This window comes from Aethalodelphis obliquidens, unplaced genomic scaffold (assembly GCF_003676395.1).
Source record: "Aethalodelphis obliquidens isolate GAN/ISIS:26980383/991018 unplaced genomic scaffold, ASM367639v1 scaffold15, whole genome shotgun sequence".
NCBI lineage: Eukaryota > Metazoa > Chordata > Mammalia > Artiodactyla > Delphinidae > Aethalodelphis > Aethalodelphis obliquidens.
In genome coordinates this window covers 11,614,746-11,640,594 of record NW_020837959.1, presented here as the reverse complement: position 1 = coordinate 11,640,594, position 25,849 = coordinate 11,614,746, and the positions used below count along the sequence as shown (strand labels likewise).

At 48.1% G+C, this 25,849-nt stretch overlaps 1 protein-coding gene across 3 annotated transcripts in view; it reads right to left on the bottom strand.

Annotated features, from left to right (window-relative positions):
• The window catches only part of SLC15A1 (solute carrier family 15 member 1), a 49,507-nt gene extending 25,912 nt beyond the window's left edge, over nucleotides 1-23,595 (bottom strand). Inside the window, exons 1-8 of one of the 3 annotated variants that reach the window (XM_027115946.1) lie at nucleotides 23,485-23,595; nucleotides 8,863-8,879; nucleotides 8,061-8,142; nucleotides 7,811-7,952; nucleotides 6,741-6,860; nucleotides 3,910-4,009; nucleotides 3,602-3,692; nucleotides 1,302-1,385 (exon numbers count right to left, since the gene is read on the bottom strand). In XM_027115946.1, the coding sequence (XP_026971747.1) occupies nucleotides 1,302-1,385; nucleotides 3,602-3,692; nucleotides 3,910-4,009; nucleotides 6,741-6,860; nucleotides 7,811-7,952; nucleotides 8,061-8,142; nucleotides 8,863-8,879; nucleotides 23,485-23,488 (640 nt within the window). In that variant the 5' untranslated portion in view covers nucleotides 23,489-23,595. Of the gene's footprint in view, nucleotides 1-1,301; nucleotides 1,386-3,601; nucleotides 3,693-3,909; nucleotides 4,010-6,740; nucleotides 6,861-7,810; nucleotides 7,953-8,060; nucleotides 8,143-8,862; nucleotides 8,880-23,484 lie in introns of those variants that run through there. The other 2 variants (XM_027115944.1, XM_027115945.1) reach the window with 2 other exon arrangements.
• Nucleotides 23,596-25,849: the final 2,254 nt, after the last annotated feature.

The window sequence follows — 25,849 nt, the reverse complement described above, 5'->3', positions numbered from 1 at the left end:
AGGGGACACGGGTTCGTGCCCCGGTCCGGGAAGATCCCACATGCCGCGGAGCGGCTGGGCCCGTGAGCCATGGCCGCTGAGCCTGCGCGTCCGGAGCCTGTGCTCCACAATGGGAGAGGCCACAACAGTGAGAGGCCCGCGTACCACAAAAAAAAAAAAAAAAAAAAAAAAAAAACAGGCCGGAAAAAAAAGGAAAAATAGATCAGAGAACGTGATAGTGCTGACTGCTACCTCATCTGAGAGGGAGGAGACGCTCTGAAGGCTTGAGGCGGTTGTTGGGTTCTGTTTCCTTCTTTTGCTTCTGTTGTAGATTGAACTGTGTTCTCCCCAAAAGATGTTGAAGTCCCTGTCCCCAGGACCTCAGAATGTTACCTCATTTGGAAATCCAATCTTTGCAGATGATGAAGTTAAGGAGAAGTCATTAGGGTGGGTCCTACTGCAAAATGACTGGTGTCCTTATCAAAAGGGGACATTTGGACACAGATGCACGCACAGGGGCAAGGCTGTGGACCGACTGAAGTTATACTGCCACAAGCCAGGGAACTATTAGAGGTAGCAGGGAAGCCTGGAAGAGATTCTTCCCTAGGGCCTTCAGAGGGAGCATGGCCCTGCTGACATATTGATCTTGGACTTCCAGCCTCCAGAACTGTAAGACAATTAATAAATTTCTGTTGTTTAAGCTACTCAGTCTGTGACATTTTGTCATGGCAGCCCAAGGAAATGAAGACACCTACCATCTTTTAAACTGGACTATTCCTTGTAGAAAACTCTTCAGACCTCCTAAAAAGCCAATGCCAAGAACTTATGTGCAAATGACTATACACATATATTCCTCCCAGAGGGAAGACAGTCTTGTAGAAACATTTAGAGATGATACATTATGGAAAACTAGATGTTCACTGGAAATATTTAAGTGACAATTGGACCAGGTTGCCATGTCTTCAGGCAAGTTGTAGATGCGCGCATGTTGATAAGAACAAAAGCTTTCAGCCATGGTTTCACCTAGTCTAGAAGATTCCATCACCTTCTTCTTAATCTGCCTAAATAGTTTCAAACCTTTAAATGTCCAACTCAGTTGATCCCCTTTCCTCTGGACTCTTTTTTGATCCTACTTTCTCTGAAACAATACGCCAACTCTACTTTCTTTGAATTCTCAGAGTATGTTTAACATGGGATAGCAATTCTTTGTATTACTTACTATTACAATTTGTTACATGAACTTTTAAAAACTGGTCACAACAATTAATATGAAGGCCTGACCTGATCACAGGACTGTATTAATTCAACTGATTTCTACTTACTCAGAGATACAGCCATAAGGGCAGCAGGAACCCCAAACGCCAATGGGTAACAAGCTTTTTTACTGTGAATTCCGCATTCTTGAACTGGGGAGAAATGACAAGATTAAAATTCATTATGGCAATGGTAATACTCATCTATTTCCCGGTTTTGTAAATCCCTAACTGGTTCTTACATATTGTTTTCACTTAATGTTCTAGACTTATCCATTTGCCTTACTGATGTCATTGCAAGTAGACGGTCATTGCAGTAGACCGATGTCTACTACAAGGCTGAGCAAACGGCTTTGCAGTAGAAAGAGCAGGAGATGGAGGCGGGTTCTAACCTTAGCCACTAAATAGATGTCTGATACCAGCTAAGCCAAAATCAGTGGGAATCCTTATGTTCTGTGGACTTACTGGGAGAGACGAAAATGACCTAGATACAATAATATGAAGAGAGTGGGACTCAGAAAGTAAAATCAAAGGGCCCTGGAAAATCAGGATTATATGTCCCTGAATTCATGCCAATTAGAAAACCATTAGATGACCCAGGGTAGGGGTCAATAAACTTTTTTGTGAACAGCCAGATAGTAAATCTTTTAGGCTGTGGACCTGTCCTAACTACTCAGCCCTGCCTTTGTAGGTGAAAGCAGCCATAGACGATACACACATGGATGGTCTTGTCCAGATCTCTGGATTTGGCCTGTGGGCCATAGTCTCCTAACTCCTGTCTGAAGATCTACTTTAGCTCTGAAATCCTAGGGTTGGTAGGGAAAAAATTAAGACTCTGGAAGGGGCAACAGAAATTACTGGAAGTCCTTTCAATGGAGTTCTAGAGCCTCCAGGAATCATCTGATCCTAAAGGGGTTTGTCTCTGTTTTTGACCAACTGTTTCACAGTTCTGCAGAGAAAGAAGTTAACTAGGCAGAAAACTATAGTCATACAAATGTTTCCTGTTCGTTACTGTACAAATGATTCCTATTCACAGCAATGCAAAATAATCCCCCCATCCAGTAAAGAACCTAAATCTCTGTTAGTCAAATCCTTATTTGAACTGATTGTAGCAGCTTTCCAGTTCCCTCATCAACTAATAAGTTACATAAAATCTCTGTCATGCTGACGTTATATCTGTATGAGAGCCATGATGTTCCCTTAAAAATTATCCTATTACACATTTTCTAATTCAAACATGCACAACACATATTCTAGTAGAACCTGGAGGCGGGGGAGGTTAGGGGGTGAGAAAACATAATGTAAGAATAAAAGCTAGTACATTTTCATACAAAGCAAGTTGGAATGGCGTTTAAGTGTCATCTTCAAAGTGCTACTACAGGCAGAAATACATAAACTCCATAAATTATCTTCTTTCATAGTTTATTCTGACTCGAGGTGTGGACACCATAGTCCTGTTTTGGTCTAATTTGTCCCCAAATATCCCCTTCCATATGGGAAATTCATAAACCCTCAATGGAGTGCTGACAAGCACAAAACTGTGAGCTGATGACAGACGCTGCCCCATTCTCTTCCTTGGGGGCAGTTCTTTTAGAAATATCTGAGATGGGCTTCCCTGGTGGCGCAGTGGTTGAGAATCTGCCTACCAATGTAGGGGACACGGGTTCAAGCCCTGGTCTGGGAAGATCCCACATGCCGCGGAGCAACTGGGCCCGTGAGCCACAGCTACTGAGCCTGCGCGTCTGGAGCTTGTGTTCCGTAACACGAGAGGCCGCGACAATGAGAGGCCCACGCACTGCGATGAAGAGTGGCCCCCGCTCGCCGCAACTAGAGAAAGCCCTCACACAGAAATGAAGACCCAACACAGCCTAAATAAATAAATAAATTTAAAAAAAAAAAAAAAAAAAAAAAGAAATATCTGAGATGATGGGAAAGCAAAGAATAAAACCTTGCCTGCTAAATTCTTCCTGGCTCGCTGAACGTCATTGGGGAGCAAAGCTTGAAGGCAAAAATGTCAACTATGGCCCACCCGCTGTGGTTTCCAAACAGCCTCTCTCGTCTTATCTCTTACCATGAGTAAGGACTTTGCATTAATAATAAGTTAGAAAAATCGATTGCTATGCTAAGGACGGTTTAACTTCTTCAGGGGTCACTGGGATAAGGGATTCAAATAAGATTAGCAGTTAAATCTTGAAAGAAAAGTAGCTGGCATTCCAGATTTCACTGTATCCTCTAGGATGTATGTGACAGCTGAGGCATCGTGGGAGAATTGTGGGACAGGACAAACCAACAAGGACTCAACCTTTTCACCTGACTTCTCTTCACAATTAAAAAAAGAAAAACCAAGGTCCACTTCAGATATTTTTTACCTCTGAGCATGGGAGTGATGATAGTAGACAGCAAACTTCCAGCATTAATGGCCAAATAAAAGATGGAAAAAAATCTGTTTCTTTGTTTTTCCTGTAATAAAAAAGGATAAGGTAGGGTGATTTGGGCAATACAGTAACGGATCAACTGTAGCCGATGATCTGACTTGACTTTGAACTTAGCTTTGGTCAGTGTCTTACTTTCATGTGTACTCGAACAGCCTCCAATGGAGAATACACTCTGACCATGGAATTTGTTCCTCGGTGTTTATAATCACTTACATGGTTTCTGTGGTGACGCATGCTCTCACCTGGCCCTTTTCAAACTGATCTCCACCAAATGCAGACACACAAGGCTTTATCCCTCCGGTACCCAGAGCTATCAGGGCCAGGCCAACCATGGACAGTGCCCTAGGGAAAGAGATGGGTATTGCTGAAATGTGAGATCCTTAAAATCATCGGCCTCTCTTTCCCCTAATTTCCCTAAGAGGACCAGGCACACAGAGAAGGGATTCAACCTGTATTAGAAGATAATTCAAGAAATGCAGTCTTGACAGTTGAATGAAACTTGAACTCAAGGGTCTTCAAATTCATACTTTTATCTAATAATTTACCATCTAGAAAATTTAAAGAAATGGCTTGAATTCGGAACAAAGATTTAGGTATGGAGTTCTTTTGTAGCCTTATGATTTTTAGCAAAAGAATGGGTAAGTGAAATTTTAAGCATTGTCTCTGGTACAGTCATAACAGACTAATAATAGTCATTAAAAGACATTAGAAAACATGATTTAATTGCAAAGCAGAATAGCAGGTTATGTAGTAGGATCTTAACTTGTTCACAAAGTACAGAAGACTGAAAAAAGCAGAGCAAAATGTTTATTACTATAACTTTTTATAATAAAAAAGAGATTATTTATAATAATAAAAGGGATTAAAGAGTTGTGTTTTTTTTGTTTTTTTTGTTTTTTTTTTGCGGTACACGGGCCTCTCACTGTTGTGGCCTCTCCTGTGTGGAGCACAGGCTCTGGACGCGCAGGCTCAGTGGCCATGGCTCATGGACCCAGCCGCTCCGCGGCATGTGGGATCTTCCCGGACTGGGGCACGAACCCGCGTCCCCTGCATCGGCAGGCGGACTCTCAGCCACTGCGCCACCAGGGAAGCCCTAAACTTAAATTTTTTAAATTTACTTTTGTGTTTTCCAAGTTTTCTGTGTTTTATCTCCTGAATTGAAGAAAAGCACTCACAGAATTTACCAACCCTCATTTTGTTAGATTTACAATAGGTTACTACAAATTTCAGGTTTTATAAGTGTTTATTCCATATCTTCTTGATTGCTAATATTGCTTTAAAATGCTAAAAAATATTTTATGAAACAGATAAAGTCAAGGAAGATACTGCACATAGAAAGAATTCTTTAAAAAATCATGCCCATCTTCCTAGGCTAACTGGCAGAAGCACCTCTTTCATCTTGCTTGCCTCTTAAAACAACTTGTGTTTGGCGGTGTCACTCTGAGCATTTTAAAGGACAACAAAAACATGGCCGGTTGAATATTATATACCGTGCACTCTCGTGAGGACTGTAGGCAGGTTTCAATACTAACACCGTGAAATAAAATAAGTCACTAAGCTTTCTTGAGTACCTACTGCTTGCCAGGCAGTGCTCTAGGTGTTCTACCTGGCTTAACGCACAGGCAGGTACTATTACAAATAAGGACAACTGGGCACAGAGGTTAAGAATCTTGCTGAAGATCAATACTAGTCAGAGGCACAGGCAGCATTTGAACCCATACGGCCTGGCTCCGAACTCCATGTTCTTAATTGATATTGTTGATTAGAAAACTGAGGTGTGGAGGAGATAAGTTGGCCTGGGTCCTACAGCTCCTCTGTGGGACTCAGATCCTGGTAATCTGAGCTGTGGATTATACCCTGCTTATACCCACTCCCCTCCACCTACACAGCTCCCTGGGGACACCACGGGTTCACATCCAGGGACCTAGCCTGGGTGGCAATCTGATTGACTAACAAACCAGAAACACAGATACTGCAGATACTAATTTGAATTTCAATAATACTTTCCCAACCCATTAGATGGTTTACTCATAGATCGAGGAATTGAAACAAAAGAACAGAAAACGAAATAAATCTTTACAACTTGTCTGCTAGGCCAGACTGTCATGAAGGGAAATTCATCTCACAGAGGAGCAGTTGTCAATAGCACTGTTCATCAAGAAAGCAGAACATAGGGCTAGAAAAAATATTTATGAAACTGAATTACCGAAAAATGAGCAGAAATGTGGTACAAGACAGAAAATCAAAGGTACAGAGTCTTGAGGAAACCTGGGGCAATTGAGGATCAAGGTCTGTGGGAGTTCATGTCCCTCTAGGGAAGATGGAGATTAATACAAACATCCCGTGCACTGACCACGCCTCATGGGAGATGCACCCAAGACACCAAGCCTTCAAGTGAGCGATGACTCCAGACAACTGTTAGGATGGTGACATACTGAGGACCCAACTCTGAGTCAATTCAACACCTTTCTCTACACTGATGAGGGAGGAAAGCTTTCCTTACACTTATGGTGAAGGTTCAAGGAAAATGATTAAAAATTAGAGCACCAAAGGGGGGAGGGATAAATTAGGAGTTTGGGATCAGCAGATACCAACTACTATACATAAAATAGATAAACAGGGCTTCCCTGGTGGCGCAGTGGTTGAGAGTCTGCCTGCCGATGCAGGGGACGCGGGTTTGTGCCCCGGTCCGGGAAGACCCCATATGCCGTGGAGCAGCTGGGCCCGTGAGCCATGGCCGTTGGGGCTGCGTGTCCGGAGCCTGTGCTCCGCAACCGGAGAGGCCACAGCAGTGAGAGGCCCGTGTACCGCAAAAAAAGAAAAAAAAAGATAAACAACAAGGTCCTACTGTACAGCACAGAGAACTATATTCAATATCTTGTAATAAACCATAATGGAAAAGAATATGAAAAAGAATATATAAATGTATAACTGAGTCACTTTGCTGCACATAGGAAACTAACACATTGTAAATCAACTATGCTTCAATAAAAAAAAAATTTTTTTTAAATTACAGCACCAAACAAGCAACTAGTGAGAGGATGGGGTAGGGCCGCAGTTAACATCAACTCACACGTGCACAGAAATATTGTCAGGGTTTCCATCGTGGTTGAAGTCCACGAGGTCATTAATTGAGCTCACTGCAACGACTACTTGTCCAATGGTGTAGACAATGGACAGCGACACAATTGTCCTGTGTTAAAAGAGGTCAAGAGAATCCAAGTTAATTGTACAAGAGCCATACACTTCCTACGCCAGTGCGAAAAGGCCTCTGCTTCCAACTTTCAAAAGCCCAGTCACGATTCTCCTTGTTTCTCAAACTGGGACAATTACCTGATAAACCTTTGCAAGGCAGAGCCTGCTGAAGAATTTGTTCCTCAGCATGTAAGCACTGAGCGAAGTTTTGGCTGCGAGAACCTGGGGAGGCAGAAGATCTGTTCTTTCTTTCAACTATTTGAAAGACTCAGTGTCTATTGTTGCCTAGCTACTGAAGTGATGACCTGTATCTTTAAATAGTCAGAGATATTTATCTTGCACCTGGTAACAACATTCGGGCAGGAGTGGTCCATTGGTTATTTTTGAATTATATTGAGTAATTTTGAGATAGTGAGTATTCCTGCCTCTGCCCGTGTCATGCATTTGACCTGGAAGAGCCTTTACTTCCTTCTGTGTTAAGTCCAAGGAAATGTCCCAATGACCCGCCCCCTGCCCCCGCATCAAGCGCACTCTTGGAGCTCTTCCTGCAGGACTGGCTGAGCACCCCGTGCTTGTGGTCCAGCAGTTTGAGCCTTTCAGCAGCTGGGTCGTTTTGAGGGAGCTTTTTTGTTCTCCCAGCCCTTAATTTCTCACGCGTCATTAACAACAGACGCTATCCCTCCTACTATTTCAAGATGCGACAAAGACGTTATAAGTGTTTAGAGGAGGAAAAAAAATCCTACCGATGCTACTTGCATTCACCCCGCCGAATGCCAGGCACTGTGCTGAATTCTGACAATATGAGGATGAGTAGAAACAGGGCCTGGGACTCTCTCCTAAGAGTTTTACGTTCCCTGATTCTTCGTTCCCCTAGCCCACCCTCCGAAACCCCAAAGCTTATCATTACTCGTTGGCTTGCTCGTTAACAAGAAACCTGCCACGACTCACTTGAACTTCCCCAGCCAGGAGTCGGCAATGAGAGCTCCGAGAATGGGCGTCAGGTAGCACAGAGCCACAAACGTGTGATAGATGGCGGTGCTCAGATTGTCGTTCCAGTGGAGGAAACTTTGAAAGTACAGAATCAGGATCGCTTTTCGCCGAGGGTGGTGGAGGACGAGAGGGCAACAAAGTTAGCAGTGGCTACAGTAACTCAAGGTCTTCACTGACGGGGGGGGTGGGGAGAGTGTTGAAGAGTTACCTCTCATTCCATAGTAGGAAAATCTTTCACAGAACTCATTGATCACGATGAAGAAGATGCTCACGGGATAACCAAAGCAGCTCTGACAAAGAGAAACAGTCTGCGTTTGAAACAAGCTCCTCACTGGTCCATATTCGCCAGTGAGGGCTAACGGCATGGAAAGTAGCGGATGCGTGTTTGGTAACTTATCAGAGGCACTCCGGAGGTGGAATCAAGAATTAAAAAGTTTCATTCCCTTACACTCTACATAGAGACAACAATGAAATGAAGATTTTCTTGTTTTATAGTTTTACTGTTAGTCTGAGAAAAGCTAGACAGGCAGACCTCAGAGATATTGTGGGTTTGGTTCCAGACCATCGCAATAAAGTAATAATTGCAATAAAACAAGTCATACAAAGTTTTGGGTTTCCCAGTGCATATGAAAGTTACGTTTACCTATACTGTGGTCTGTTAAGTGTGCAATAGCCTTATGCCTAAAAAAATAAGGTACATACCTTAAGTTACGAACGCTTTGCTGCTGAAAAATGCTAACCATCATCTGACAACACAGGGTTAGCACAAACCTTCAATCTATACAGAAACACAGTCTCTGGGAAGCACAATAAAACGAGGTATGCCTGTACAGAGCATTTCCTAAAGAGAAGAAATGTCACACGGGAACTCAGGAGGGTCCCCTCATTGGTGTGAGATGCATGAGGTGCATTTGTTAAGCAAATGAAGCACAGCTGTGAACATTTACGGGCAAAACAGGTTGTAAAGTTTACATCATGAAGCTACGTGGAGAAGTAGAAAGGATACTCACCGGCCGTGAGAACGTTCCTGAAAGAAAACAAAATGCCGCCGTTAGAGTCAAGTACTTAAAATGCTTTCGGCTGAGTTAAGCTCAGACCCTCCGTGTTGGTCAGGCCGTCGGGTGTGCTGTCCAGACCCTCCGGCCCCGTCCAACATCCCAGTCCCAGGCCTGGGCCGCTTCTCCGAGTCGGGCTGGGCTGGTGGCTGCATTTTCTTTCAATCACCTGCTCGGGCAACTCGCGTGTGTGGTCAGGATGGAGAGCCAGAGGCTCCGAAAATCTGCCGGAACCACTTCCTCCTTAAAAGATTTAAAAAGGCTGCCCGATGCCCACGGGATAGAATCCAAACTTCACCATCTCACAAGGTCAGAGGGTTTGGATGGGGGTTGAACAGAAAACGCTTAAGAGTGCCTGCTACACAGTGAGGTCCCATGCCCGTCCTGTTCCCCGGGCCGCCCTTCCTCCCGCCCGGCCCCGGCACACAAGGCTCCCGGGAAACGCCACGCGCACCCACCTAAAGTCCTCAACGAGACAGCGACCCCTCTGCCGGGAAGCCTCCTTTTAACGTGCCCCTTCCCTTAGCGAAGCCTCCTCTGACCTCCCCACGTCCCCGGTGTCTTTGCGTCAGAAAAGTGAATTAGAACAGGAAGAAAATGGGTGAGAATCCAAGTGAGTTGGTAAAAACTGGGTGCCGCTGACCGCCTTCGAAGTCCTAGCTGTCCCCTTGATCCCCTCTGTTCCAGCCCTGCTTTTCTGTCTCCGCTGAGTTCCGGCCGGAGCGGCCTGTAGTCTCACCTGCGCCACTGCCGATACCGACAGCCTGGCCCGCGCCAATCAGGGTCTGTCACAGGCTGTCCCAGCGCCCACCGCTCCCCGCGGCCCCTCCTCCGGCCGCACTGACGACCTTCGAGTCCCCCGCGGGGCTCTGGATCCGTGACACCACAGCAATGGTTCTCAGACCGGAGGCTGCCTCAGAGGCACCCCCAGGGCTGGGGGGGAGCAGGCTTCTGGCCCCCACGCCCAGAGCTGCTGTCCCTGTAGGCCTGGCGTGGTCCCTCGAGCTTGCATTTCTAACAAGTTCCAAGGGGATGTCGGTGCTGCTGGTCCAGGGACCACACTCGGAGAATCACACGCAGACTGTGAGGTCGAGTTGCCTGACCGATCTACGTAAGTTTTATCCCTGCCCTGTCCCCGAGCACCAGAGAGACCCGCCTGTGCCCTGTGTCCCGGGGCGGGGGCGGGGCGGGGGAGGGAACCGGACACAGAAGCTGGACGGCTCGCTGGCGTCTCCACCACGGCCCCCAGCGCCAGCTCTTGCACCTTCCCCGTTCTGGGCCTTTCCTCTCGGAGCTGCCACCTTGTGTTTTCATCATGTGCAAGTCCAGGGCCCCATCCCACAAGAAACAAACTGCAGCTCTGCCTGAGGAACTCCCTTCTGGGGCTGGACCGCGTGGTCCTCCAGGGCCCCCTTCATCTCGTGGGCCGGGGTCTTCCTTCCTGAAGCCGCTCATGCTGGGCTGTGGGTATCTGCACTTCCCCAGCTCAGCACGGCCTCACACCCCACACCAGACAGTCTCCAATTCTTGCCTCATCATTTAAGAGCAGTGATGCTATTTTAGTCCTTGTCCTAAGGTGGGAAATATTAAAATTCTGGAAGGAGAGTCTTCACCACTAACAGACTGGTTTTCTCCCCAGTTAGACTTCCTTGTGGGAAGGGGCTGCTCTCAGGGGCAACATGTGAAGAATGCGGGCATGGGGTCAGATGGGTAATGGGATCTCAGTCCTGACCCCCCGTGACCCTGGGCAAGCCCACCTCCCCTGTGGACAGCCTGCCTATCAGATGAAGATAACGCCACCCACCTTCTAGGATGACTGTAAGAGTTCCACGTGGGAAGCCCCAGACCAGGGCTCAATGGGTCCTTCAGTGGGAGATGCTACCACATCAGAATACTCAGCCCCTCACACGGTGCTTTTCAGAGTGGAAATTAAATGTTTGTTGAATGAATACATATTCCAAAGATCCAGCCACATCAGTCATCAAGTACCGTGTTCAGATCCTGGCTCTGCCACTTAGCAGTTCCATTTGCCCCGCTAGCCTCCTTCTGTTGGTGAGGCTGACCTGGTGGGCTTCATCGGTGTCCCCATGTCTTCCCAATCCCCATAGAGTTTGGCCAATGGGGAGCCGTCGCAGGAGGTCAGAGGGTCAGGGTGTTCCTCTCCCTGAGGCTTTGCCCAGGCCACCTCAGATGGCTGAACCCTCAAGTGTCAGCCACTGTGCCTCCGAGGTCGGCCCTCTCTCTCTCCACACGACTCTCCTTCCAGGTTTCCATCCCGGTTTTTTCCACTTCCTACAGGTGGTAACAGTAAGGCCGATACTCCGGGTACCTGCACCATCACTTATGGTGCCCTGCCCCCCACCCGTCTAAATGTCTTTCTGTGAATAAACACCCCTATTTTGAGAATGCCATCGGTTTCCTGCTGGGACCATCATGGACAAACAAGCCACGTTTCATCACCAGACTACATGTTGCCGTGTTTCATCACCAGAGTGGGGAGACGGCCACTCTGCTGTGAAATAAAAGGACCTGCCAGGAAGGCGCTTTTGCAAAGTTCTACAGGACCAGCCTGTTGGCAGTATTCGAAGCCTGTTTCTTTGCTCTGTCTTCTTGAGGATCTAGCAGGACCATACGACGCTCCGCCTACTTCGACTTCAGATAATGTAGCCTTACCACTGTCTCCCAAAGACCAGACAAAGCAATGAGTGTCATCCACACAACAGCTCAGGTTGGTTCTTGCAATGGGCCTTCTAGAGAAAAGCAGGAGGAGGGTATGAAAATCCAGACTCAACAGAGATAGCCTGGAGCTTTGCTGCAATCATCTCTTCCACATGTCTCTCAGAATTTTGGTTTGCAGGGAAAGACTTCACCTGGCCAGGGTAGCACCTGTGATTTTTTGGCTAAATATTACTTAGCACCAATTATTTGCTAAATAATAATGGCAAAGGTTTTGTTTAGTTCAGACATGAATAGGGTTACAGCAAAGAGATCTTAAACCTTATTACAGCAACTGTTGCACCCAGAACTACATGATGGAAAATGAAATTCCTGAACCCCAAGTGAAAATCTGAGATTTAGTACCCACTCATCACTCGGGAAGTTTTTTCTTTTCTGAAAGCTGTGTGTTCCAAAGAACCACTTTTATTGCCGTGGGGCAGAGGTTGCTAAGCTCTTCTTTTATAGAATTCAGAGCTACTTACTGCAGTCAGCATTTCTTAATACACCCGTGTCCTCTCAGGATTGCTGTCTGAGGAAGCTAAGTGTGGAAGGGGGGGTTACGTCGAGCCCTAAGTCTGAACTCAAATTTCAACTGTCACAAGATTCTGTTTACTTTGGTAGAGTTGGGTCTATTGTTGATATCCTGATAGTAAATCTGATCGGCATATTTGAGTGGTCCGATGTTTCTAGCATCTTTCATGGGTCACTTGGTTTTAACTACTGGGTCAGAGTAAAACAGCTTAGCCAGTCCCGGCATATAGTAACCATGGAATCAATGCTGGCTCTTACTGTTATTCTAAGCCTAGCAGTGCTTTTGTCTCTCTTTTGGTTAAAGAATTTAGTAAAATAAGTGTACATTATAAACCTCTATGATTACTGACTTCTGAGGACAGCAGGAAAAACCAAGAAAGACACACTATTGCTTTCCAGTAGTTGATGGAATCTCTCCATTAAGGTGACTATTTCCTACTACTTAACGGAGCACATTCCATATTTTGAACCATTTAGGGATAGAAACCCTAACTTTAATGTTTTATTACCTAGAAACTGATAACTCCCTCAGCAACATGATGGGCGTAAAGAGTGCTTTTCTAGGATTTAGACTTGGGAAGGGAAGGAAGAGGCATCTTTGCCGGATCTAACAGAGAAGCTCGTGCCTGCATGCAGAGAGAAAAATATTCCCTATCATCGCCGGGAGGGAAATTGAGGGAGAGATTTAAGTACTGCATCGTGCGTTGGGGATGACATTTCTTCAGTCGCATGGTGTGGGTGGCAGAACAGTGGTCCCCCGAAGATGTCCATGTCCCAACCCCCAGGGCTTGTGGGTATGTTACCCTCCACGGCAAAAGGACTTTGTAGGTGTGATTCATTCAAAGACCCTGAGATGGGGCATTTATCCTGGATTATCTGGGTGGCCTCAGCACCATCAAAAGTGTCTTTGAAAGAGTCAAAGGAGGAGATATGAAGACAGAAGCAGAAGTTGGGGTGACAGCAATCGCTAGAAGGCCACCACGATCCAAGGTATGTGGTGACCTCTAGAAGCTGAAAGGACAAGGAAATGGATTCTGTCCCTTGAGCCTCCAGAAGGAACCAGCCCTGCCAACACCTTGCTTTTGCCCCAGTGAAGCCCATGTCAGGCTTCTGACCTCCAGAGCTTTAAGACGATAATTCTGTGTTGTTTTAAGCCACTGTTTGTGGTGATGTGTTACAGCAGCCATAGGTGACTAATTCATGTGGGTTTGCCTCAAGCTCTGTAGATGGAGGTTTCATCTCTATTTACATAGATCATAAGACTCACATCTCCTAGCAAGTTTTATTTGTCAGCAACATGTCCTTTTATCACTTGTTTTCCTGAGCTACACTTTCTATCTGAGGGCTTAGGCGTCCATACGCGGCACCTGCCTTTTTGATGGGATTTGGCAGCATCTGTACTTGCTCAGCTGCCTTCTGCAGGTTTCTGACTCTTCATAACCCATCTCTAAAGTGGGGATGCTGCCCTACAGGGTGGCTACCCCAGGACTAAGGGGGTCTGAAAACGGTTTCATAAACCGGGAGTAAAACGAGTTTCCTCGATGATGGCTCTTTTAGGCTGTGCGTATGCCTCACAAAGTCGGTCACAGGAGACCCGAGGGGACACAATGCTCCTGCTAGAATATACTTAGCCTCACTCTCAGCAGAAGTAGCTTCTGAGTTAAGGTGAGAACTCCTCTCACAATATTACCCCTGCAGTTAGTAGATGGAAGGACATGGGACTTTGGAATCAGCTTGGAGACAATCTTCCCAGCCATGAGGCTCTGGTCAAAACACTCAACCACTGGCCTTCCATCTCTTCATCTAGAAATGCTAACACCTTCTTTGCAGGTTGGTTAGTAAGATCGAAGCTACATTAATAAGATGAAGTTTGTTATTTACTGCATCCCGTGAAGACATCTGGGTAGTGTGGATGGATGTTTGGAATGGACTGACTTTAAAATAGGGACAAGAATTTGCCATGGGGAGCCCTGGCAGGGGTGAGAGGTGGCCCTTGAAGAAAGAGACCGTCCCCTCCAGGGTTGCTCTCATTGACCAAAATCAGAAGGTCCTTATGATGTCACCTGGGGAAATTAGGTCATGGGATGAGGAAGTTGTGGACAGAGAAAAGTCAGGCTTCTCAAATACAAGCCACAGTGGCAAGCGCTGACTTTCAGTCAAGCTGCTTTCAAATCGGCAGCAGTATAGTGCGTGACTGTGTGAGTGGCTGCAGGGGTGAAAGGAACGTTCAAAAATTCTCCAGCGCAGCGGTTCTCCACGTGTGGTCCCTGCACCAGCAGAAGCAGCTCCTGGGAACTCCATGGAAATGCAAACTCTCAGGTCCAGCCCAGACCCATGGAATCAAAACCTCAGAGGGTAGGGCCAGTTGTCTGTGCCGGGGATACAGTTTGGGAGCCAATCGCTGCCCCAGAGCAGAGCTAGGGAGCCACACGGGAGGGGCTGGGGCGCAGGCAGGCGCTGAGCATCACTCACGTCTGGGTGATCGGCTCCTATGATGTGATTCCGGCCTCGGCTCTTCATTCCCTCTTTCTGAGCTCTGTCCTCCGTTCACCAGGACGACGGTGACAAACAAGACGCCTTGCCTCACCTTCCCGCCCCCTGCCCACCCCACTGACCTGAGCGTCCCGGGTGAAGGCTCTCAGGACTGGCCTCAAACCTCACTGGCTCTGCTACCTGCAAGGCCAGGCCTCCCCTGCGGACCTGACTTCCGTCATCTTCCACCGCAGCAGTCCAGCCAGGGCTCCTACTTCTCCCTCCCTCCAGGCTCCTTCATGGCTCCCGGCAGCATTAGGGCAGTTAGCGCCTCCCCCCGCCACGTACCCATCAGTCTCCCTACTCCTCTCTCCCCGCTTAGATCCCTTTAGCCTCTTTACAATCACCCCAGACACAGCGAGTTGTTCTGACTTCTGGAAAGTGTTTCAGAGCCTCACATATCATATGATCCCCCCCACCTTTTTTTCTTTTTTGAGAAAATAAAGCATGTGCCATTTCAAAAAGAGCCCAGCAGGACATGCACCAGGCATAACTGCAGCTGAGCTGAGACTTGGTGGCGGGAGAGGCAGGGGGGGCCTGGTGTTGCACCCCTGCTTTGATTTTTTTTCCAAAATTGATCAGCTTTGATCAAGAAGTGAAAGGGCTTTTCTTTCCTTCAATGGGTTTTTCCCACAGGAGTCAGGCTAGTTACAGAACAGGCTCTGCACCTGTCACCCAAGGCCCTAGTTTCCAGAGTGGCTCTTCCTGAGGCTGTTTCTTGCCTGATAGATGATTTTTTTCCTTCCTGGAATGTCTGGCCACATGTTCCACCTCAGGGTCCCTGCTCCTCCGCATGGCAGTTTTGTGTGCTTTAGAAAATTGTGATCTTTCCAGCCGGATCCTGCCTGGGAGGCAAGGCTTGCAAGTGGAGAGCGGCTTGGTGGTGCCTTCCAGCCCAGGCCCTCCTTCTGGGGCCCCCAGGATGGGCGCAGCCTGCACACCGATGGGCACAGGCCCTGCCCACCTTTCACTTGTTTTTATAGAAATAGCCTCTTTTCCACAACTACCTCCTTCCCCACTAAGAGAGAACCTATTTTTCCTTCGATACATTGACAGATAGCTACATAAACACAGAACATACTGATGTATGGTTTTCCTAAAGCCATTTAATCAAGCTCCTGGCTGTCCTGCCGGCACCACTGCTAAAAGCAAATGAGTTCTCAGGCCTTTGAGAACGAAGAATTTCAGCTAAACCCGAGGAACATGGAGCTGCTTTAGAAATACGGGGAAGCCAGTGCTCATGGGACAGTGTAGGTTTTATGACGTGGCCCTGGCACGATGCCGTGGCAGGGGCTCAGCCTGGGGCACTGGCGACCTTGTATCCACACAGACCGAGGCGTGAGCCCAGATGCCGGGGCGTGGGGCTCTCTGTCCAGCCCCAGAGGAGACAGACGTGGGGTATGAAACTGTCCGGCTGCAGCCTGGCACTGGCTCCTCAGCCACGGGGTCCCTCACCACCGTGCTGCCGGCATCGGCCCCTGTTGTTTCGGCGTCGCCCTTCTTGCCTAGTCTTCCCTGTGGGTGCAGTGAGCTGCCTCGTGGCATCCCGAGCTGCCCAGCAGCCAGGCCTGGTCCCGTGTGTGTCCGACGGCCAGGCCTTCATCTTTCCTGAAACCTCCTTCTCTCGGCCAGGGGCCCCCTGGTCAGGGCCTTCGTTTCCTGGGGCTGCCACAACACTGTACCATGGACAGAGAGGCTTAACACGATGGAGGTGCATCGTCTCGCAGTTCTGGAGGCTGGAAGGCTGAGATCAGGCGTGGGCAGAGCTGCTCCTCCTAAGGCTGTGAGGGAGGATCTGTTCGCTGCCTATCCCCCAGCCCCCGGTGGGTTGCTGGCCACCTCTGATGTTCTTTGGCTTGTATGAGCATCACCCGGTCTCTGCCTTCACGTTCACCTGGTCTTCTCCCCTTCGGTGCGTCTGGGTCCAAATCTCCCCTCTTACAAGGACACCAGTCACACTGGATTAGGGCCGCCTCCTCATCTGAACTGATTCCATCTGTGATGACGCTATTTCTACATAAAGTCACATTCTCAGGTGCCGGGGGTTAGGACTTCAGTATATGAATTCGGGGGTGACATAATTAAACCCATAACAGTCGAGGGCATTTGTAGTACTCAACCTATTGTTGTAGGTTACAGATATCCTCCTACCTTTTAAAAAGGTTTCTACACATGACTGTCTAAAATCACAGGCTTAAGAGGCCCGTCATGACTGCTTCTGATGGTTTTATAAATCACCTACAACTTCTAGCATCTTGTTTCCATAACCACAGATGTGAATCATTGATCGCCATTCCCGTTCTCCTTCAGAAAGAAATCACCTCCAGGGGCCCCAGGACCCAACCCCCTCGGTACATGCTCAAAAGTTGTTTATGCCTCTATTGCAGGGAAAGGACAGCCAGGCCAGAGGGTGCGACAGAGTTAGTACGTAGTAAGGTGCTACGCAAAACAGAAAGATCCAGGGACAGGCCTGAGTTCTGCCTCAGGTGTAGGCAGATCAGTTACTCAGGGTTAAGGAAGGCAATCCTTGCTCTCCAGGGACTTCCTGTATCTACACCTGGACATTCTTGTTTTCTAGAAGAACACCCTGTATTCTGAACTTAGAATGAGGCTGACTCTAGATGCTATGAATGCTGAGAGTGAATAAACAAACATATTCTCAGGGTAAAGACAGACCTTTCCTCAGAGCTGCTCTAAAAGGAAACAGGAGAGAACGTGAGGGGAAGCGTCTCTCAGCCTCCTGGACATCACTTTCCCACCACCGCAAGTGACGCGCTCCAAGCAGGCAAGAGAAACAAGCATATTAGCGTTGGCCCTGATAATGTCGTGTGTTTCATAGGAGAAAACAATGCCAAAGGCACACAAGTGTCACTAAATTGAAAAAAAAAAACAAACAACTAAAAACCAATCTTCTGGTCTTTGGGGGAGTTTGTTTGGAGGCAATTAAGTTAGAGATCCAAAATTTTAGACACAAAGTTTTCTTAGATGTTAAATCGCGACTAGAGAAACAGCTTTCTGATCACGGTTAAGTGTGAAGTTAGGCTCCAACACTAGGTACAGAATGCAAATTTTTTCCTCCGTTGATATTTAGGTTGTACATGCCTCATTCTTATCCTGAGAATACCCATAAGAAATTTCTAGAAGTAGAACGCTGGTAAAATATTATGTGTATTTTAAATTCTGTCAGATATTACCTAACAACTTTCCACGGAAGTGTTAGGTGACTTATTTTTTCCAGTCTTATAATTTTAGAATGAACACGCACAGAAGAGACAGCTATTAAAAAAAATAAACACTATTCATAGTTAAAGACTGCCTGGAAACTTTATCCACAGATTAGTAATACAGTATCAACAGAGTCTGACCATTATTTTTAGAACTAATTTGAGGTAAATTACCCATGTCTTATGACATCACTGTGAACATTTCTGATTCACCTACTATTATACATGGGGGGCGGTGTTTACAGACCAATTCTGTTATTAATAGATTGCTGTTCAGAACTGATTAGAGCTATGACTTGAAAGTCCATCTGTCTTGCTGCAGGGAAGACACTAGTTACTAAATGTAGCACCTAAGCTGAGGATGCAGGCCATAATGGAACCATCTTTGCACGGTAAGAATATTTCCTAACTAAAGTTATGGACAAATAACACATCTATCAGAGAGAATATTTTCTAATACCATGTGTACTGGGTTAAATAGTGTTCTCCCAAAACTACTGTGCTTTCCATAATCCTAGAAGGTGACCTTATGCAGATGAGAAGGTGCAGATGAGAAGAGGGAAGATGAGGTCACCCTGGAGTAGGGTGGGTTCTGAATCCCATATGACCAGTGTCCTGATGAGGGGACAGCCATACACAGAGGGAAGATGATGGCCACGTGATGATGAACGCAGAGACCGGAGTGATGTGTCCACGAGCCGAGGCATGCTGGCAACACCCGAAGCTAAGAGAAAGGCATGGGGCAGATTCTCCCCTAGAGCCCTCGGAGACAGCGTGGCCCTGCTGACACCTGGATTTTGGACTTCCAGCCCCAGCAACGTGAGAGAATACATTTCTGTGGCTTTAGACAAACTGGTTTGTGATACTTTTCTTAGAGCAGCCACAGGGAACGAACACATTACGGGAGCTTCTGTGTTTTGACTAAATAAGAAAAACTTTTGCTCCTCCGAGAACATTTCAGGTGTACCTCCTGCCGTGTCCTGATAGAGCTTACGATGAAACTCCGCAGATAGCAGAGGTTTTCAACGCTGACTTTGAGAACCCTGAATGGGTCTTCTTACGCGGTATACTTCGTGAGCTTTCTGGTCTTATGTCTGATCCTTGAACCAAATTTTCCTGACGGGCACATGTTCCGTTTCACACATTTCTACGTCATACCTGGGGACTCTGACCCCTCTGTGCGATGAGAGGCTCCTGGCGGCAGCCCAGTGGGAGGCCCTGGCTGGTTTCCAGTCTCGGAAGGACTAGACCTTCCTCCTCCTTCAGGAGAGTCTGCGGAAGATCCTATCCCTTCCCCTTGCCTGTGGCACCTTCCAGCTGCTGCGATGGTCCTGTAACCCTGTACTACCTGCTCACGGTAGCCACACCTGGACCGAATCTGGGTGGCAAGCAAAGGCCTGACAGCCCGTGCACATTGACCCCATGAGTTGACCCCACCGTGCTGTTTCCTCAGTGATATATTTCTGACCTTTGAAACCAGGGGACAAAGTTACAAAACAGCGAGTCCCTGGTTCTTTATGTTGCTATCCCGTGGACTTTATGAGTTCACGGTTCTCATCCATCTCCTGACAATACTGCCCTTATTCTTTCACCATCGTCATGGAGGAACATGGAATGTCCTCAGAGTCCACCCTTGTTTAGATTTCCTTATCAGCTCACCTGGGACACCCACATACTTTCTCTCCTGCCAAGGATGGAATCAGGATGTAATTGTGTCCAAGAGCTGCCACCACCCAGAGAAGTGGGAAAACAGAGCTGGCTGGTAGTCCCTGCCCCATGGCTCCATTCATCTGGCTCGACCCTGGAGGACAGAGGCCTCCCTGTGAAGCAGCCTGGTAGCTCACGATCCCTCAATCTGCCTCTGTCCTTCAGTAACTCAAAGGGCAGCGGGAAAATTATTAATCAAAATCCAAGTGAACCAAAAATGGAATAATTCCACTCAGGACATTTTGTAGGGGTGTGAAGGACTATGCAAACATTTACCATTAAGATGGCAAATCCTCCCACTCTGATGTGGTAAGCTGCTGCTTTCGTAACACTTTATACGGGTCTCATAATACTTTGTTCACCTCATCTATAACTCAGTGCGAGAAAATGTTGTTTACGGGCTTGCGCTCCTGCCCTTGAGGATATGAGTCTCCTCAAGGCAGGAAAGTTTTATTTCCTTATGTGGTAAAACAAACAAGCAAGCAAACAAAAACTGCATAAATAGGAGATTCAGGTCAACCCCCTGCCAGCCTTAGCTGGACCACGTTGAGTCAAGGCTCCCTTTCCTAAGACTGCCTTTGTGAGCTAATTTTTAAATTCTAGCTACTAATTTGACCCAAATTTGGACAAGCCAGGGTCCAGACGACACTAGATCTTCTTGCCATGACCTCATTTTGGGGGGCACAGTAGCAACATCTGGACATGGGCAAGGGTAGAGAAAAAGAAAGTTGTCAGGTAGAGTCACTTAGGGCAGTGGTTCTCAAAGTGCAGTCCTGGGACTGGCAGCAGCAGCAGCATCTGGGAACTTGCAGATGCAAATGCTTGAGCCCTGCCCTGACCCACCAAAGCAGAGACGCTAGGGCTGCGGTCCAGGCGCGCATTAGAATGAGCCTTTGCTCAAGTGATCCCGACACATGCTAAAGCCTAAAAACCACTGACGTAGAGTAATGTCAGCCTAAAAGGACCCAATGTCAGAAGTTCTCTCTTTTTACTGCACAGGAGGAAGACGTTCTCCCAAGGTTGGGATGCCCAAGGCTCCCTTTGGCGTGGGGTACCCTCAGCTTCCAGCAGCACGCTTACAGCCTACAGCAGGAATGCCAGCCTCCCTGGTCCTTCGGCTGTGTTCACAGGTCTACCCAAGAGCTTCTAGAAAGAGGAGAGAATGTGGAAGGACTTTTAAAGGACCAGGTTTGAGGGACCTTCAAGGCTAGTCCCTCCTTTTATACTCAGGAAACTGACTTGAAAAACTCTTCAGAATTGCATACAAGGCCAGAAGGAAGCTGAGGGCTGGAGGGGAGGAATGTGATAAAGCGTCATCACTAAGTAAATGAACTTCTCAGGTCGGCCTGGAGGCCCTGGCATGGGGGGCAGGAAAACCGGAAGCCTCTTCCTAGAACCCGAAGCCTCGTCAACCTCCCTTTTCAGAGTCATATATGTGGCATGCGACAGGGCAGGATCTATGGTTTGCCAGGACCAAAGTGAGGGAAGGAATTGGTGAGAACAACAACTTTGGCATATACCTTTGCTAAGCTCTGGGCTAGGGAGTCGGGTGGGGGTAACAGGACGGAAACAGAATATTCCAAATCTTCCCCAAAAGCATCCCCAGCCCTCCAAAGGTCTCACAGGCGGCGCTCCAGTCACTGAGGTTTGCTGCCCTTCGGAGACCTAACTCCACCAGGCAGGCTGGTTCCTGCCTCCTCTGGCCCCGACTCTGATAATCACACACACCCTTTAAAGCAAAGGTCAGCAGCTATGGCACGGCACCAGATCCAGCCCCCAACCCATTTTTGTATGGCTCGTAAGCTAAGAATCGTGTCTACATTTTAAAACAATCGAAAAACGCTTTTAAAGACTATTTTATGACACCTGCAAAGCATATAAAATTCACACTTCCGTGCCCATTGATAAAGTTTTACTGAAACACAGATTCGCCCATTTGTTTCATATTTCAAATTACAAGGGTGCACTTGAGTCGTTGCCACAGACACTGTGTGGCCCCCGGAACCAAAAATATCTACTATCTGGCCCTTTTCAAGGCAAACGCTTCTCTAAGAACTTTCCTTGCTTCTTTCCCTCCTGCTGGATTCACCAAGCTTTCCAAGTGTTCCCCTTTCAGTCACGAGGGGATCTGAAACAATCTTGGCATCATCTAAGTCACAAAGATCTGCTCTTAAGAGGGGAAGTTACTGCTACTTTTTTAAATTAAAAGACATTTCCTAATTATTTGTTTCATTTACTAACTAGACCGAGATATTGAAAATTTAGGACTTGAGTAAACATAAGACTGGTATCTGAATATAAACTTTTTGTTGCTACTCACATGCTATGCCAATCTCAGTTGCAAAACAAACAACCCCCCACCCCCAAACCCTTAAGCGCCAATCTGTAAACTAGAAAGTCAGTTCACTGGGGACTATACTTCAAAAGCTAACCTTGTGTTCATCCACTGACAATCAGGCTGCCGACAGCTACCCCAATTGGAACTGTGTTAGGAAAAGTTCTAATTCGGCATGGATACCATTCAGGTATTTGGGATCTGAAAACCAAAATGAATATTTCAGAGCACCTCCCAGAAAAGTTACATAGAGTGACAAGCAAATGGTGTTTGAGGCAGGACCCAGAGCTCCAGCCCAGGAGTGGGGCTGCCTGCAAAGCTGAGCTCTGATGGGTACCGGCCCCTGACAGCCTGCACTGGAGAGGAGGCTGCAGCATCTTTCTGGAACGAGCATACTTAGCACCACTAGAAGTCCCAAGGGTGACCCACTAAATACTGCTGCTCCAGGACCACGACTCGGCATGGCACAGAGAGTCTGAGAGCCAGGTGCCCATGCACACCCAGCATCGGGCTCCTACACAGCTCAGTGCTGCCACTGAGGGTGGTATGGACATTTCTGCCTAATGGCTGAGGGAGTCAAGAGCCACAGAGCTTAGCTTACTGATGCAAGATCACAGAGGGAGCAAGTGGCAGAGCAGGAATACAAGTGCAGGCCAAAGTCAGACCGGGTTCTCTCAACCACGTGGCCACACTGTGACAGCCTGCACCCATCCATGCACAGGCTTGCAGGGAGAAAAGGGTTGCTGGTCTCTTGCAGCTCCGTTCTGCTTCTGCGTTCATTCCAGAGCTGTTTATTTGGAAGCAGGCAGGATTAAATTGTTTTCTATTTGTTCCGCCGGCACTCCATGCCTACCTGTGGAGGACCGGCTACTCTCCTCTATGCCTTCTCTTGAAGCTCGAAGACAGCGGCAGAACGTTAAATAGGGCCCCAACGGGCCAGCCCCAGTTCCTCTTGGACCAGGGCTCCCTCAGCAGCTCTGGAGTCATCTGGCCAGCCAGAGGCAAGAGAAGTGCCAGAACAGCCCCTGAGCGCCGCGCTCCCCCCTCCTGGACAGAGGCTCTGCTGGCCCTGCCATCACCAGCACGATGCAGTCTAGCTTCCAGCCCACTCTCAGCCCACAGGGTGGGAACACAGAGACCGAGGATTCACAACAGGTAGGCAGGTCAAGGTTACTGCGTTCGTTCTTCCAACCTGTGACCGGGCGCCTGGGGTCCTCTGCCTCCGCGCCCGGGGACGAGATGGGGCGGGGAGGCTGCCCGCCCTGCAAACACGCCCCAGCCTGCGAATCCCACCGCCACCCCGGGCTCCGCTGACCCCCGGTCGCTTCCCGCCGCGGCGAGGTGTCCCTGATGCGCGCCTGCCCTCCCGCGGTGCCAGCGTTGCCGGCTCCGCCCGCAGGTCCGCCAGCCGCCGGCGACCGCGGGGACCTGCGTGGCAGCCCGGCCCCGCCCCTCGGCGACCCCTCCGCGGCGCCCCGACTGCGCAGCCCCTGCGCCGGGCTCCCCGCGACCCCGGCCCCGCGCGCCTACCCATGGTGGCGGCTCCGAGGGCTCCCTGCGACTGGCAAGCGAGGAGTCCAGGACGGAGGACTTTTTGCTAAGGCGTTGCTTCCTGTGACTTGGTGTGCAGGCCCTGCCCAGCACCTGTGTAGCTGGAGGCGCTCTGGAGGCGCTCGGGCGGGGCAGCAGGGCTCCACCCTTGGAGGCGGTGGAACGGCAGAGGCAGAGGTCAGAGACCCTGGAGCCCCAGCAGAGGGACACCTGTCCGTAGCCGGCACCTGGACTCCGCTGTTCAGACACCCCTGGCCCTCGGGGGCCGGCCAGAGGCATAGCGCGGGTGACAGGGGGGACCTGGGCCGGGGACGCCCCAGCTTGAGCGCGCATCTGAGCCACGGGGAAGGAGCATGAAATTCAGGGCCCTCGGCCTCAGCTGGATTTGCTGACTCAGTAGGTCGGGGTGGGGCTCGAGAATTTGCGTTTCTAACAAGTGCTAAGGTGAGGTTGACAGCTGTTGCTCAGGGGACCGCACTCTGGAAAGCACTGCCTGGGAAAGCACTACGTCTGCGCAGGGAAGCAAAAGTGGGTGGAAGGCTGCTCAGTTTAATGTGTGCGCGGTGCCCGGACTTGTGTCTTTAGGTGGAGTGTGAGTGTGGAAAGCATTTATGGAGGATTCTGCACTTCCTTTCTTTAAGAATAAAAGGGGACTTCCCCAGTGGTTAAGAATCCGCCTGCCAATGCAGGGGACATGAGTTCCATCCGTGATCAGAGAAGATCCCACATGATGCGGAGCAACTAAGCCCGTGCAACTACTACTGAGCTTGTGCCCTAGAGCCCGGGAACCACAACTACCGAGCCCACGCGCCCAGAGCCTGTTCTCCGCAACAACAGAAACCACCGCAATGAGAAGCCCGCGCACCGCAACGAAGAGTAGCCCCCGCTCGACGCAACTAGAGGAAGCCCACGCGCTGCAACAAAGACCCAACGCAGCCAAAAATAAATAAATAAATAAAATTGATTTAAAAAATAAATAAATCAAAATCTAATAAACACCATTATGCTATTGAAATTGTAAATGTTCACTGCAGAGTCAGGCAATAGAATATGATTACATTTTCATGGTACCTTTTCTGATTACATTTACTCCGTGGTTCCAGTGTTTCACTCCTGTGCCAAGCAGAATGTTCCAGATGTCACTGTCAAATGGATTTCTTTTCTAAGCCCCACCACTGGTTCCATTTGAGGCACGTTTTAGTTTGCCTTACACAACTGTTGTATAGCTTTTCTTCTTCTTTTTCATAATTGCGTTTAGCTTTTTTCTTACTGCTAGAATAAGCACACGCTTTCACTTTATTCTGAAGATTATCCAACTCTCTAATCATGCTATTACATGGAAACCACTTTCTTCTAGAGGGTTCACCCTTACATCTGGCTCCCATCAGGGCTGAGTGCCCTGTGGGCTTGGGGCACCGTCCTGCTGGGACTCCCCTCCAGGGCTCTTCCCGTTAGGATTTCTGCTGTTGGATCCCATGACTCACTGACTTCCTCCCTCCTTCCTTCTCCCCTTCCTTTCCTTCCTTGGAGAACATAATCAGAAAGGGTGCTTGGCAAACACATTTTCTACCTGCCTGAAAACATCTTCATTTTGCTCTTACACCTGAATGAACTTCTTCGTTGGAATTCAATTTCCCTCAGAATTACGAAGACATGGCCTCTTGTCTTCCAGCATCAGTGTAGCTGCAGAGTTCATTTATTTTTTTCACTGTAGGTTTCCTTCTAAGTTTTTCACTCTTCTCATGAGAACGTGCCTAGAGGTGAGTTTATGGGGGTTTTTATACATCTTTATTGGAGTATAATTGCTTTACACTGTTGTGTTAGTTTCTGCTGTATAACAAAGTGAATCAGCTATATGTATACACATATCCCCATAACCCCACCTTCTTGTGTCTCCCTCCCACCCTCCCTATCCCACCCCTCTAAGTGGTCACAAAGCACCGAGTTGACCTCCCTGTGCTATGCAGCTGCTTCCCACTAGCTATCAATTTTGCATTTGGTAGTGTATATATGTCCATGTCACTCTCTCACTTCGTCCCAGCTTCCCCTTCCCCCCAACCCGTGTCCTCAAGTTCATTCTCTACGTCTGTGTCTTTATTCCCGTCTTGCCCCTAGGTTCTTCAGAACCTTATTTTTTTTTTTTTAGATTCCATATATATGTGTTAGCATATGGTATTTGTTTTTCTCTTTCTGACTTACTTCACTCTGTATGACAGACTCTAGGTCCATCTACCTCATTACAAATAACTCAATTTCGTTCCTTTTTATGGCTGAGTAATATTCCATTGTATATATGTGCCACATCTTCTTTATCCATTCATCTGTCAATGGACATTTAGGTTGC